The following is a 14695-nucleotide window of genomic DNA, read 5'->3' as shown; positions in this document are numbered from 1 at the left end:
AAAAAAAAAAAAAAAAAAAAAAAAACACAGGGCGAACTTCGCATTTTCCTATGGGGGCAATGGATCCTTGTTTGCAAGTTCAAAGTCTCAAATAAACCCAATCTACCACTACAAATTCCACATCCGTCTTTTTCCATTGGCCACAGAAGTCATTCGTTGTTGTGTTGCATGTAGATGGATTTTTAACCAATGCAACATATCATCCTCATACCTGATCAATGGCAGCCACAGGAGATATGTCTTGGTTGCAAGGTAAAGTAGTTGGCTGAATGCCCATTTACACGTTTACAACCTCAAGCAGAGTGAATTTAGTTGCTGAAGGGGAGGAGGTATTATAACAAAGTTCAGCACAAGGCAGCCATTAAACCCATTGGAAGGAGTGTTCATGGCAAAACAACATGATTAAGCCTCCAAACTTTGATTAACAACCTCCGTCTAATCATCTGTTTGTGGATGGTATGTTGTACTGTGTCATAACTGAGTGTTCAGATGACAAAAGAGCCCTTTCCAAAATCAGACTGGTAAAGATCTTGTCCATATCAAAGACTATGGATATGACTATGCTACGAGGAATACCAAGTAAGTGAACTACTTTCTCAAATACTTGTGCTACTGTAGTAGCCGAATATGGATATGACTATGCTACAAGGAATACCAAGTACGTGAACTACTTTCTCAACTACTTGTGCCACTGTAGTAGCCGAATATGGATGATGCGAAGGATGAAAACGGTTGTACTTTGACAGTGGGTCCACTACTATCAACATGGAGTCATGATTGTCTGGTTTAGGCCATCCCTACATTACAACCAACCAACATGGTCCATCTGGAAGCCTTAGATGAATCACAATTAATATCAATAACTGAGCTCTTTTCTCGACTAATCTTAAGACCAGGATTAGACTCAAAGAAGAACAAAGGCTGTTAACATTAAGAAAAGACTCTTCTTGACAAAAGCAAAGAACAGTGTCGTTAACAAACTAGAGAGGTCACAAATGGACTCTATCCCTTCCCATCCTAAAAGCTTCCATAAGCCCCTATCCCACCCTAAAGACAATTCTACTAAGAATATCTACAACTAGAAGGAAGAGAAAAGGAGATGGGAGATCACCTTATTTAAAGCCTATCAACACTAAGATCCTACCTCAAAGTTTTCGTTAACCAAAATACAGCATCTCACGTTTCCCATGCAGCTCCACATCCATCCACTTTTTTTTTTCTCAATGAACGTTTGATTTTACAATTCTAAAACTTGATGATTTTACAATACTAAAACTTGATGATTTTACAATACTAAAACTTGATAACTTGCATGGCGAGAACAATAACCATCATAGACACACTAAAAGGCTTCTAGTTAATAGGGCTAAACCAAAGGTATACTTCTTTTTCTAAGAAATGGATGATTTCAAATGGTCAGTTTATATACTTACTTGGCCATCCCATGTAGAAGAAGATTGCCTTCCCACTTCAACTGTTTGTTCGACTACCTAAACATCAAACTTCACATTAGGAAAAATAGTTATAAAAAGAACAAAATACAAAGACAAACAAAATGAAAGGGCATGTGCATTTTAAAAAACTGGTCACCATTTTAGAGCTTTCAATTGCCGGATCAGTATCATCCATTGTCTTCTTCCCAACATTGGTGAGTTCTTGACTTGTTATTGCTGCAGCACAAAAACATACCAATAGAATGTGAAATATATAGAAAAAAAGAGGGTACTTAAAAGTTATGTCCACACCTTTAAACCTCCATTTACAACCTTTCTACCACTTCTAAACACTCACATGTACAACAACAAACTCAAAGAAATCATAGTTCCCGCACGTATGATCATTTTTTTCTTCCTTCTGCTTCCTATAATTCAGCAATATAGAAATTTACCACTCCAAATTAAACCAGATTTATTTGAATGCATCTGGAAGATTGAATTTTGGAACCAAAGCCACTGTTCTTTTGACTTAAATTTCAATTGTTGGGTCCTCAACGCTGGGATTTCAACGCAGACCTATCCTTAAATCTAGTTAATGTAAAATTGGTAACAAAATTCTAATCTCTACAAGTCAAGTTTCTTATATTATAAGATTTATGTCAAGCAAGACATATCAAAACTGAAGAAATATAATTGTAAAAAATGCAGTCATTGTGAACAGATCACATGAATGGGTTGAACGGGAAACAACTAATTAATTATTTGAAGTTAAAAAATGAAAGAGAAAAAGACGAGCTGATGAAAGAATGTAGAATTTCATAAAACTGGAGAATGGAACCATATAATCAATAAAAGCAAAGCAATAGAGCATTCAGACCTATAAGAACAGAACAGATGGAAACGAAGTTCTTATTTACTGTGGTTGGAGATCCTTCCGTGGTATTTCAACTTGAGATTGGTAATATTTTTCCACAAGGAGCTTTAAAACAAAGATACCAAATTCAAACATAGAAAGCCCGACAGATTCCACTGGTAGAAATTCCTCCAAAAAGGAACAGATGAGTATCTAGCTACAAGCTTATGGATTTTACAAGTATATATAGACTTACATGATGTCATCTGAATGTTATCATCAGTTGTAGGTTCATTAATGCCTCTCTCATCAAACATCTCTACCCTCCTATTAGCAGGAGCATTCGTATACCTGTGTTCCAGCTATAAAACTTCAGCAACTCACATTTAAGCAATTCATTTCTCAAATGCTTGAATCACTGAACATGTTAGACCGGGCAACCCAAGTCTAATCACCCAAAAAAGTGTAATTACACAGAGAGAGGCTATATCCCTAAATCCATGAACTTAAAAATAAACAATTGAATATCCACGAGCAAGGATATCAATATTTCTCACTGGAACAAAATACGCAAAGCACACCAAACCTAAAATCACATCAACTTCAAACAAATAGAAGAATGGGACGTCAAAACCCATTCATATGTTCATTCCCTTATATACTACATAGGCATCCAACGATAGAGCCACACGCAAAGTTGAGCATGGTTCATTCTAGTTCAGGCATAATTTAGTAGAAGATAATATTACATTTTTTATTAAACAAGAGACAAACTTTTTATTAAGGGAATGAAAAGAGACTAGTGCTAAAAGATACAAAATCCAATGAAGAATGAAAAAAAAATCAGTAAAATGAAGTAAAAAAAAAAAAAATAGTACAAAGAATAGAAAAAACTATAAACGAGAAATAGAGGCAAGCTAATTAAGACAACTATCCTGTAAAGAACATCCAGCAAAAATCTTTGTGAGGGAACCCCAAGAGAAGACTTTAATCGTGCTGATTCAAATCTGTCAAACCAAGAAAGGTGTTGGTTTTGAAAATTCTTCGAGTCCTCTCCAACCATAGAATGGCTTTGACCACAATAATCCATAGGAGCTTCGCGTTTGGGTTTAGACGGGGACCAATACGTTGAGGAACACTTTCTTCATTATGTTAGAGAAACCCCACTGGACGTTAAATATCTAAAAAATCTTGAACCAACATGAACGAAAGTAAGGGCATTTAAAGAAACTGTGATTCAGAGAACCCCTTGCTGCAAAAGAGCACAAACCAATGGCAATAGACAATTGAGAGGAAGCTTTCTTTGAAAATCACAAAAGAATTAAGGCTACCGTTGAGAAAAATCCACAATAGTATATTAGTTTTCTTCGGACTTTATGACTTCCATAGAGCTGCAAATAGATCTTTGTCCACAGGAGATGATGAAGCCAAATGATACGTCACAGATTTGTCAGAAACCCACCCAAAGATTCAAGAGACCACCTCTTAGCCTCTACATTAGAATTAATTGTTGCTGAAGAAAGGCTAATCATAAGGGCTTGAAAATTAATAAGTTCTTCATCCTTTTGTAATCTTCAAAAAATGGTATTCCATGAAGAACTTGAAGCATCACAGTATGAAGAAACGAACCTTCAAGATTAGAAGAAATAGCAAAGAAGCAAGGAAAACATACCTATAAAGGAGAGTTATCAATTTGGAGATCAAGCCAAACGAATATTTGGCTACCAGTTCCCAAATAAAAGTGCGCAAGGGGACTCCACTTTCTTCTAAATTTTAGAAATACTCACCGAAGGGCTGTGAAAACTTGCACTGTTTACTCCAAATGTATGCAAATTAAAATCATTTGAATCGTGGATGCTGATAATTACCTTTTTCCAGAAGGCATTAGGCTCTTGAATGTCATGAGAAGATGTGTCTATGAACTTCGTGGAAGCCTTGCCTAAAACATGGAGAGGATACCATGTTCGTGGCAATGGATCAGTCGGCCAAATACACTCATTTCCTTTTGTTAAAACATCATTTCCCCTACTTGCACAATTGTTGAACTGTTGTGAAACATATAGTGAGACTGCATGAGAGCCCAACTCCACTATTTCGTATGGGGATAAAATTATAATGAGTTCGTTCTGGCAAGAGGCATTCAATTTGCAAGGAGCAATATTCAAGAAGAGCACAACCTACGTCCCTTAACTTATAGGTACTCTCATTCTTGGAAAGGTGAATGCCAAGCATCTAGAAGTGCTTGGTTTGCTATTTCTTGTATCTACATTCAGTAGGTCTTCCAAGCCTATCTTTCTTCCACCCTGACACCTTCCTTTTCAATGGCTTCCTCTCCTCTAGCTAATTTATACTCCAACCTTCCTTTACAGTGAAAAGAGTTGAAAGGAAGTTGTTAATAATAGATTACCAATATTTCTATTGCTCGGTCATGTCATATAGGTCTGAGTCGGATTTTTTATGTATTGCAATGGATTCAGATTATGTCCCAGGGTTTCAATTATACTTGTTTTTTTTTTTTTTTTTTTTAAATAACACATGTTAGCAAAATACTCATGCAACACTCTCTTAGATAAAATTTAGATGAAGTGACATAGTCTATAAGCCAATTGAACAAATTAAAAATAAATATTCATATACAACTAAGGCTCAACGGCTCAAATGGCCATAAATGGGTAGTAAAATCTTGAAGGTTGAATTTAAGACTAAAATTGAAATGAATCTTATTATCTCTACCGCTAGATTATTACCAGCGAGGATAAATGGCTTTGGCAGCTAGAGAATCTTGGATTTTCACCACAAAATCATCAACAATACTCTTTCAACTATACCACATGGGGATCCTCCACACTTATAGAAGCTGATTTGGACGAGTCTCTTTCCGTAGAAATTAAATTCATTCTATGAGAGTCAGTCTAAAATGCATGAACACAATGAACAGAATACAAAGAAAGCACCGTTGGACCAGCCTCACTCCAAATTACTGTTGTCTTTGCAACTATGACTAAGGGCCTCAAGACCATCTCTTCATACACTGTTTTTTCAAAAAGGATTTGGGTACACTTTCAAACAGCCTCTAGTTAACCCACATTCGACGTAAGAGACTGGTTGCTCACTCTTTTCTTTCAAGAGGCGAAACATGCACATTGTCACTTCGGTGAAAGAAATAGGAGGATCTTCAACAATAATCACTCAACTTTTGAGGGCTTTAGGGATTTAGCTAATTCAAATCCAATGTATAGGTGTAATGTTCGCACCCCTCATAAAGAGTATGGTCTTTCTTCGTGGTTGAATATCCTTTTTGTAATGCACCTTCGGTGGCCATTTCATTCATCAATGAAATACTCCGCTTCTTTCCCAAAAAATAAAAAATAAAGTTCAAAACCAGGTCCACTGACCTGTAATTAAAGCCTAACGAGCGTGTTAGCTAACTGAACGCCTTTTCTTAAATTCCATTGTTAGAATGGGGTCTTCTTCAACCCCTCCACTCGACCAATGAAACAGTTGTTTTGCAAATATAAATTCGACGGGTAAATAAAAAAATAAAAAGAATGGTCTACTACCCACGACGCCACACTTCAAGAAGGTGAGAAGGACCAAACAGAATCAAGGGCTTGAAGGGTCCCAGAACATAAAAAAATAAAAAATAAATTATACAAAACAGCAGCCATCGTCATGGGAAGCGTTTCACACACATACATATACACCAAGGCAAAATTAACAGAAACAGTAAATTAAACAGAGAGGAGGTGGTTAATATACATACGAAAGGACACGAAAACTGTCACGAACTTCGCCATGGATCTGATCCAACCGAGGGCTCCTCTGCACACTGCTAGCCATTCCGCCGGGGGAGCAAACCAAGAGCAAACTTATTGCATTGATACGAAGCTAAGCGAAGGTTTAAGTGAAGGAATCAAAGGTGGCGAAGAAGACGACGGAGCGGTGAAACGCAGGGAGTGGGAAGTGAAGAATTTGGGGGAAGAAATTTGGAGGAACGAAAATGGAGGTAAAATTACAAAGGGCGGTTTTGGTTGAAGTTCGTATGTATGCGGTTAAGAAGCCTCAAATGTCTGGATCATCTCTTCGCATATTATATTCATTATTCTAAAAAAAAATAATAATAATAAAATAAAATAAAATTAGGTTAAATTATTTTTAAAACTAAATTAATAAAAATTATTTAATATTAATTTTATAATAGAAACGGTTAATATTTAAGTTATATTTATTTCCAAAATCATATCGTCTTTCTCTAAAAATTATTCAAATTTTTCGATCCAACCTAGCTTCGATAATGATATGTGCTCGAGGAGGAATTGAAAGAGGAAGAGGTCGGAGAAGGAAAATAAGAGAGAGAGTTTTTTTTTTTATTGATATTATTTTTATTTTAAAAATTTTACGTTAACATGTAAAAATTTCCGCTAATTTTTTAGTATGGTAACACCTGAAAGTCTAAATATTTGAATCCCGGATTAGATTTAACAGTAAATAAACTTAGATTAAAAAAATTATATACAAAATTTGTAATTTAATCAAATTTTGGATCTAATATTGTATACTAAAAAAATATAATTTAAAGGAATTAAATATATATATATATAGTTAAATTAATAAAAATATCAATAAATTTTATATTTTATCTCAAAATTACTCGTTACAAAAACCTAAAAATATTTGTTTTAAAAAAAATTCAAAAAATTTAATTATCATTAATACTTCATAAGTTATCTAAAAAATTAATTTTGTTTTTAAAATATAAGAGTATTATTAAAAAAAAATTAAAATTTTAAAAATATTTTTGTAAAAAAGAATATTTTTGAAATAAAATATAAAAAATTGGGAAGTTTTTGATATTTTTTAATTAAAAAATAAAAATTATTATTTAAGAATGGGGCGGAGATTCTAGAAATAGTTTAGAAGACGGATGAGTTACTGGGCGGTGGGTTCTGCGGTTCTTCCCTCCGTTCCCCGTCTTCTTTCACCAAGCATCCCATCTCGAAATGGCGATTCATCTCCCACCGGTCGTGGATTTCCGGTAACGGTTCACGAATCTCTCATCTCGTCTTCTCATTGTTGTGGTTTAATTTTGACGATTCTGATGAGGTATTTGTCTTGTCTTGATTCTTAAAAAGATTTCGGAGGATTCTTCTTGTGTTACAGAGCCCGATTTCCCCAGCTTCAAATGGCGGTTGGTCATTGCTTATGACGGCACTCGATATGCAGGTTGAGATTTCTGTTTCTTCTCTCTAGTTGTCTATTCAGGCGAATGAATTGAACGATTTTATGTCTGCATTCCAGCTTTATCTTTTTAGGTCGATGTTAATTCTAAATGGATTAAGATATTTGATCAACAAGAATCATTGAAGCTAGACATGATCGATTCGAATCTCAAACAAAGTGTTCTTGGCTTGAGATATTCGATCTACAAGGTAATCCGAATCTTACTCCCCTTGTAGTGATTCCTTATCGTATCATTAATGATAAGATAAGGAATCAATACAAGGGGAATAAGATTCGGATGATAAGATAAGGAATCAATACAAGGGGAATAAGATTCGGATTACCTTGTTGATCGAATATCTCAAGACAAGAACATTGTTTGAGATTCGAATCACTCCACAAGCAAGATCGATCATGTCTAGCTTGAATGATTCTTGTTGATCAAATATCTCAACGCAAGAACACTTGATTGAGATTCGAATCACTCCACAAGCAAGATTGATCATGTCGAGCTTGAATGATTCTACATGCAACCTAAACTACATAGAGTTGCAAAGAAACTTAGCCATTGGCTAAAGAAAAGCACAAATGCTTCTTTTAATATATTTTCCAAGTCTTCCTTACGAATACAACATACATGGCTTTATATAGCCTCAAAATGAAAGCATTGTATGGCTTTATATAGCCTCAAAATGAAAGCATTCCAAAAGTTGTAACATTCATACTTAATGACCATAATTAGCCATTATGTAAATGTAACCTATAAAGTAAATAAAATGTCTTAAAATACAATAACTCTAAATTACTCGTAACCCACCCAAAATTTATAACCATCAAACTTCATTCCTCTTCAATGTGACATGAATTGCAACCTCTTTTGATAATTTTGACATCATTTTCTTCACATCTTCATTGAAGTATATTGTATGAATGATGTCTCTTGGTTCATATCAGTTTCTGTTGGATGTCTTTTTCATCATCGTAATATATTCTAAATGCTAATACCAAAATGCTGTTGGAATATTCAGTATTTTTTTTGTGTTCTTACAGAATGGATGAAGAAATTATTTTTCTTTCTCCTTGGAAATTGTAGAGAATCTCTCAAAGAATCAGTGTTCTTTCTGGAAAATGAACTCATTGTATCCTAGCAGTTACAAAAAACTGTAAAAGGATACGTTGAGATAACGTATATTTAATTAATCACTTAATCAAATAACAAATATTTAATTACAAACAATTTGTAATAACTTTCCATGGTTGTGTTTAGTTTATATTAGCTAGCTCAAAGCTTTGACATGATTTGGGGTCTGGTGTGAAGTGTTGTGCGTTAACTCAGAGAATTTTGCGCTCATTACTTCAATTTTGAGGCTCTCTTGGCCCAAAAGTTTGATAAATAATTTTGAGTTTGTTGATGCTGAATTAGGTTGGCAATATCAGCGGTCACCACCTACTATTCAGTGCCTTGTTGAAGAAGCCTTGACCGGAGCAACAAGGCTTGAGAGGAAGGATCTCCATTTAGTTGGTGCAAGCAGAACAGATACGGGAGTTCATGCCTGGGGTCAGGTCTGATGTGCTTTTATGGAGTAGTCTTAAAACACGTCCTTGAAAAACAATGCTTGCTGTTGCTTACAACAAGTTGCAGGTTTCAGGTGGCTCACTTTATTACACCATTTAACTACGACAGCTTGGACAGAATTCATGCTGCTCTGAATGGTCTTCTTCCTGCGGATATAAGAGTTCGAGAGATGAGTCCTGCTGTGCCTGACTTTCATGCTCGGTTTTCTACATTAAGCAAGGTTTATCACTACAAGATATATAATGACGCCATCTTGGATCCATTTCAGCGTTGCTACACTTACCACTGTGTTTATAAACTCAATTATGCAGCCATGAAAGAGGCTGCAAATTATTTCGTTGGAAAGCATGATTTTTCTGCCTTTGCTAATACAGCGCATAACGATCGAGTGGTAAATCCAGTGAAGGTCATTTTTCGTTTTGACGTCATAGAAATGGTAATGTTTTAACATTATTTAATCCTTGATTTGTTTGGTTAAATTAGAAGGTTAATTCATGAACTTTGAGGTTTGTATCAAACAGGTTTTTAACTTTTAAAAGTGTTCGATAAGCTCTTGAACTTTCAATTTTGTGTCTAATATGAACTTTAAAGAGGGTTTGATATGTTCATAAACTTTCAGTTTTGTGCCTAGTATATCCTTGAATTTTTAATTTTGCATCTACTTGATGTATTTTAGATCTCATACGTCTACTAGATACAAATTAAAAGTTTAGAGTTTCATTAGACATAAAAGTCGAAATTATATTTAATAAATCAATGTTTTATAGAAATTTTGGATATGTCAATTGATTTATGTGACAATTTTAAAATTTAGGGATACTTTTGATATAAGATTGAAAGTTCAAGAATCAATTAGACATTTTCGAAACTTCATGGACTAACTAGAAACATACCTAAGTTTAGGGACTAAACTTGTAATTTACTTTTTCATTTTTTCTATACTGACTGCCTCTCACGAGTCAGGTTTGGCTAGTTATGTATCCTCTTCTTTTGGTCATCTGTGCAAATCCTTCCGTTTTCAGCTTTATACAAAACCCGAGGTTAAATGCTTAGGGTGCAACTGTTTCTTTTCTTCAGGGAGCTCTTATTCAGCTAGAAGTTGAGGGTTCTGGGTTCCTGTATAGACAAGTTCGGAATATGGTAATTATATTTGTTAAACCTATCTTTTTAGACGAAGCCCCTTGTCTGATTTGTTTACTTATGCTGGTCGCTATAACGACCTTACGGTAGAAAGTAAACTCCCTGGAAGCGTAAATTTAAGTTCGTGAACGGTTTCATGCAACTGTAACCATTTTGTCCATTACTTTTGCAGGTTGCCTTGTTGCTTCAAATTGGAAAAGAAGCAATTCCTCCTGACATTGTTCCTAAGATTTTGGCTACTCGAGATCGCAAGGAGCTTGCCAAGTATACGACGTGCATTCCTCCTCAGGGTCTCTGTCTTGTGAGAATTAATTATAAAGAGGACCATTTAAAGCTTCCATCTGATTGCCCTGGGACTAGTTTTGGCAGGAGTCATAGTGTGAGTAAATGTAAGCTCCCTTTTTATTGAACTAATGACGGCTCTGTTCTTGCACTTCTGCCATGAGAATAATCTGGGTTGCAGGGTGTCCAACAGCTTAGGAGGCTGAGATATTAGATAAGCAGTGTAGTTTAAGTAAACAAAATTTTGGATTAGTTGGTCTTTATTAATTTATGAATTAGAATTCTAGAGTGTGTTAGTTTGTTATTTGTCCATTTTTTCTTAGGCTAGAAGTGGGCTTTTTTAGTGTTGTATTGGGACTTTTGGAGCTTTGCACATTATTATTGCAAAACGTGGTATTTTAGAGGGTTTCTCTCAATTATGGAGAATGGAAGGTTTCTTCTACATTTTTTTTTTTACTCCCTTTGGGTAGATTTGGAATTTAGATGCGATTTGGTGCGATATGAGGATGAATTTACCTATTGAAAGGCATATAATCAATGATGATATCTATACGAATAGGACAATAGTATAGAAAAAGAATGTGTTAGACACGTGTACATGTATACAAATTCATACATGCTTTGTAGATACGTAAAACTATATATTCTCTCGTCAGCTTTACCTCGTTTAAGAACTTACTTTTTTTTTAGCATTTGTTTTTCCGAATAGCAAAATCTTTCGAGTAGTATAAAAGGATGACGTTGGTGGAGGTAGTTGACAAACCGAATAGCTAAAATCCTTTAAGAGGTCTTTCAAGTACTATAAAAGGATGTCGTTGGTGGAGGTGGCAAACCGAATAGTTTTAAGTGGTGTAGAAAGGAAGCCATCGCTAAATAAATCTTTTAGGTTGACATCATGTCGAAATGTGAATTAGATTTAAAGTAGAATACTTCAACAAAGTTGTTCAAAAGAATATGTGAACAGAAGGATAACAAATTTTCTAAAATACCATTAAAAGAGTTTCATGAACAAATTCTCTTTAAAAAGAACAAAGAAAAAAAGAAAAAAGAAGAGCCAGTTTTGCTTGATGTAATGTGTTCATATTGCCATTTCCAACAGTCAACCGAGGATACTCGGTTATCCGATTAAGACATATACTCTCAAGTTCGAACTATCACGACTCAGAGTAAATAAAATAAAGAATAGAAGTGGCAACATTGGTCTAACAGGACACGAAAACGAAAACGAAAACGAAAACGAAATCGAAACATGGGCTCTTTCAGTTCTCATAGAAACGGAGCTCTACCATAAATTCTCTTTGCTTTGGTGAATACCAAGCGATGGCTTTAGCTGAACCAAGGGCGTACAACGCATATTCCAACGCAAATGTAGGCTCCTCCACTTGTAAACTCCCCCATCCTGCTTTACTCAAATCTATAGCAACTCCTGAATCTGCTCTAAAGCTAACAGGTCCAGCAATCTGCAACCAATGTTTCACGAAAACACGAAAACATCCCCCGAATCAGTGGCCTTATACAAAGTTGTAAAGAAGGTTTTTCCACGAGTTTTTGCCACTGAATTCGATCGAAACATTTATCATCATTTTCCTTTCAAACTTCTCCAAAATCATGGAAAAGTTCAATCAAGTGCGAAGATCCTTTATTATTTATTACGGGTTCGACTCAGGAGACAATTTCATAAATAACTTCCGAAACTCATGAAACCAGAACTTCACAGATCCAAAAAGCAGAAGAGATGATCATACGAGGAAGTACATGTGCTAGCAAGATTTGTTTTATTTTCTTTTCAAGTTTTTTATTGTTGATTTGGACCAGACTCAGCAGCTGAATGAAGAACGAACATACGTACCTGCTGCTGAAAGGAAAATCTCGCATTCGGCAAGGTCGCTTTCACGGATTCGGTTCTTGGGTGCTGGGAATTGGAAAGATCCTCTATCAAGAGCATGGCTCCAGAAAGGAATTTGGAGCCAGAATGGAAATCGAAACGTCCAGAAAAACGGGTAAGATCCAGAAAGTTCCTTTGAAACATCCCATACTGAGCTGAAAAAGAAATGGAAGCAAATACATCTGCAAAAACAGTAGATCTTATTCGAGAAGTCTGCATGTAAAGTCCTCTAAACTCCTGAAGACTGCCTTCTGCTGCCGATCCAGCCGAAATGTCTCCAAAGTAGCTAGTAGCAACAGCACCTTTTAAGATCAATAGAAATGGTATGCAAAAATTAGTAGAAATTGCACAATAATAATTTTCCAAGGGATTGCTTGCAGTTTCATACAATCTGCTAAACTGCATACCAACAGAAGTATCCTAAACTAAATTCCTTCGTTTCCTTGGTGCAAAAATGAAGAATTTTGAACATGAATTAAGGGTCCAACTATGGTGGTTTCTGAGTTTGTCAAATCCTTGAATTTCAATGGCCAAGTTGGCAATTGCAAGTTAAAATGAGGTCGCAGCTACAATATGGTCCCTTAAATTTCACAACATTTTGCTCCTAATATTATAAAAGTTCCAATTTATCCTCAATATATTGATGAACTTCAAGAAGTCCCTACTCATTAACGTGATTGAAATCAACTAAATATATGGTCTCATCACATTCGAAGTATTGTATATGAACATCAACACCTAAATCAAAGAGATTAAACCTTAAACCACGAGGCTGGTGAGATTTCATTTATTTGTTTATTCGATTTCCTAGCCTTGGAGTTGAATTAAGACTTCAATAAAATTTGACACAGAATTAAAACATGGCAAAAAACTTGGGGGATAAATCCATAATCAGAAGTTTCATTAAAGGAAACCAGTTTGGATTCATACCAATGATCCCTGACAATGAAACGTGAGGATTTGCTAGGAAAATGTCATATGGTTGCACCCTCTTCAACTTCTTGGCGTTGCTTCTCCAAATTTCCAAGTTCTTCTTTAAGGCAAACGCAGCCTTGGCTGATAAACCAGGAAGTAAACAGAAAGGAGCCATACAGGTTTGTTCACTTCCAGATTGTGAGGGAGACCCAGCATTGTGGTGCATAGACAAGTGATAACTCAGACCCGAGTCGGTATCCGCAGACCCTAGATCAATGACTAACGAAGAAGGCACATCCCAATATTTACCAGATTTGTCTACAAAAAGCCCTGGAGAAAGCGCCTCCATTGTTAGATCATGATGTAAGAACTGCAACGGGATGAATAAGAATCTACATCAAACAATGAACAAGCAGCTAACAGAATTAACAAATTCAATTAGAGGCCAGGGATACACATGCCTTGTGGTGGAGTACTGCTTTTGTTCTAAGTATGTCACTGTCACCATATCCATCAAAGCTGATCAACAGGGCATCATCAGGAGTTAACAAGATATCAGAAGAAATACCAAACGCATACAAAGATCGGTCGCGGAGGTGCCTTCCAATGCCTTGCAGCAATGAGGAAATCGACTGACCCATCTCTCCAAAACCAGATTTCTTAAGAGAGGACACGAATTTCTGCACATTGAACTGACCTAAAAGAGTAGCGGACCTGCAGTGCTTTTAAGCCAGATTTGATGGAGAATCAATACAAATGAGTGCATGAACATAGGAAATGAGAAAAATCCAAGAACAAAATAGAGAGGATGGAGTTACCCAGAGTCCGAAAAGGGGATGGAGAAGACGCGCTGGAGAGAGAAGCCATGGGAAGGGGTGAAAGAAGGAACAAAAGGAGCAGCCATGAACTGCTGCATGAAGTCGATCTGCTTGGCCCTGGAAAGCCGAACACCTCTGGACAATCCCAAGGGAAGTAGCTGCAAATCAGTAGGAACAGGGGAGGCCGAGCCATCGAGTGTTCTAGGCGTTGAAACATCCAAATCCCAAAAGCTTTGGCCCTCCATAGTCCATCTTAGCTTCTTCATCATCCTGAACACCTTCACAAAGAACACAACCCTAAACCCTAAAACTCAAAATTCAAATTCAAATCCAAATCTCCACCGATCGGAACGCTTACAGGTTCTGATTCTGAAGCAATTCCGCCACACCTTATCCTCCTCCTCCTCTACTCATTTCGGGATTCCAATTCCAAATGACTCGAACATTGAAATCATATTTTAGGTTAAATAAGACGTTTGGGGAAAGTTTCAAATTTTGTCTATTTTATTTTTTAATATTCAAAATTAAGAATTTAGTACTTTTTAAATTTACGAATTTATAAATTTATGA

At 35.9% G+C, this 14695-nt stretch overlaps 3 protein-coding genes across 15 annotated transcripts in view; 1 reads left to right on the top strand and 2 right to left on the bottom strand.

Moving 5' to 3' along the window:
- The window catches only part of LOC111460335, a 15232-nt gene extending 8892 nt beyond the window's left edge, over positions 1 to 6340 (bottom strand). For 2 of the 8 annotated variants that reach the window (XM_023103558.1, XM_023103557.1), the window contains exons 1-4: positions 6053 to 6340; positions 2546 to 2640; positions 1591 to 1670; positions 1434 to 1490 (exon numbers count right to left, since the gene is read on the bottom strand). In XM_023103558.1, the coding sequence (XP_022959326.1) occupies positions 1434 to 1490; positions 1591 to 1670; positions 2546 to 2640; positions 6053 to 6129 (309 nt within the window). In that variant the 5' untranslated portion in view covers positions 6130 to 6340. Of the gene's footprint in view, positions 1 to 1433; positions 1491 to 1590; positions 1671 to 1766; positions 1862 to 2313; positions 2466 to 2545; positions 2641 to 4157; positions 4647 to 6048 lie in introns of those variants that run through there. The other 6 variants (XM_023103563.1, XM_023103560.1, XM_023103559.1 and 3 more) reach the window with 6 other exon arrangements.
- An 861-nt stretch (positions 6341 to 7201) lies between these two features.
- LOC111460439 (tRNA pseudouridine synthase A 1) lies at positions 7202 to 10923 on the top strand. Of its 3 annotated transcripts, none has more exons than XM_023103710.1 (6): positions 7202 to 7324; positions 7422 to 7512; positions 8933 to 9072; positions 9159 to 9521; positions 10163 to 10225; positions 10398 to 10923. In XM_023103710.1, the coding sequence occupies exons 1-6, from the start codon at positions 7214 to 7216 to the stop codon at positions 10632 to 10634; spliced, it is 1005 nt and encodes a 334-aa protein (XP_022959478.1). In that variant the 5' UTR covers positions 7202 to 7213; the 3' UTR covers positions 10635 to 10923. The 3 variants fall into 3 exon arrangements, with proteins under 3 accessions (XP_022959478.1, XP_022959477.1, XP_022959479.1); XM_023103709.1 differs by having other exon boundaries at positions 7204 to 7330; XM_023103711.1 differs by lacking the exon at positions 10163 to 10225 and having other exon boundaries at positions 7204 to 7330.
- A 628-nt stretch (positions 10924 to 11551) lies between these two features.
- Positions 11552 to 14578, bottom strand: LOC111460245 (protein TRIGALACTOSYLDIACYLGLYCEROL 4, chloroplastic). Of its 4 annotated transcripts, none has more exons than XM_023103409.1 (6): positions 14468 to 14578; positions 14126 to 14403; positions 13769 to 14021; positions 13323 to 13677; positions 12357 to 12694; positions 11552 to 11967 (listed from the first exon to the last, which is right to left on the bottom strand). In XM_023103409.1, exons 2-6 carry the CDS (start codon positions 14392 to 14394, stop codon positions 11767 to 11769), a joined length of 1416 nt encoding a protein of 471 aa, XP_022959177.1. In that variant the 5' UTR covers positions 14395 to 14403; positions 14468 to 14578; the 3' UTR covers positions 11552 to 11766. The 4 variants fall into 4 exon arrangements, with proteins under 4 accessions (XP_022959177.1, XP_022959178.1, XP_022959179.1 ...); XM_023103410.1 differs by having other exon boundaries at positions 14126 to 14422; positions 14468 to 14575; XM_023103411.1 differs by having other exon boundaries at positions 14126 to 14429; positions 14468 to 14560.
- Positions 14579 to 14695: the final 117 nt, after the last annotated feature.

The sequence above is a fragment of the Cucurbita moschata genome, unplaced genomic scaffold (genome assembly GCF_002738365.1).
Source record: "Cucurbita moschata cultivar Rifu unplaced genomic scaffold, Cmos_1.0 Cmo_Scf00023, whole genome shotgun sequence".
Taxonomy (NCBI): domain Eukaryota; kingdom Viridiplantae; phylum Streptophyta; class Magnoliopsida; order Cucurbitales; family Cucurbitaceae; genus Cucurbita; species Cucurbita moschata.
This window is presented reverse-complemented; position numbering and strand designations above follow the sequence as displayed.

Excerpts from the sequence above, each read along its gene's own strand:
- LOC111460245 (XM_023103409.1), bottom strand. The coding sequence starts at position 14,394 with ATGATGAAGAAGCTAAGATGGACTATGGAGGGCCAAAGCTTTTGGGAT. Across the intron at positions 13,678-13,768 it reads AAGCAGTACTCCACCACAAG|TTCTTACATCATGATCTAAC; the intron begins GCATGTGTATCC and ends ATCCCGTTGCAG. Across the intron at positions 11,968-12,356 it reads GATTTTCCTTTCAGCAGCAG|ATTGCTGGACCTGTTAGCTT; the intron begins GTACGTATGTTC and ends CATTGGTTGCAG.
- LOC111460439 (XM_023103709.1), top strand. The coding sequence starts at position 7,214 with ATGAGTTACTGGGCGGTGGGTTCTGCGGTTCTTCCCTCCGTTCCCCGT. Across the intron at positions 9,073-9,158 it reads GAGTTCATGCCTGGGGTCAG|GTGGCTCACTTTATTACACC; the intron begins GTCTGATGTGCT and ends TGCAGGTTTCAG. Across the intron at positions 9,522-10,162 it reads GTTTTGACGTCATAGAAATG|GGAGCTCTTATTCAGCTAGA; the intron begins GTAATGTTTTAA and ends TCTTTTCTTCAG.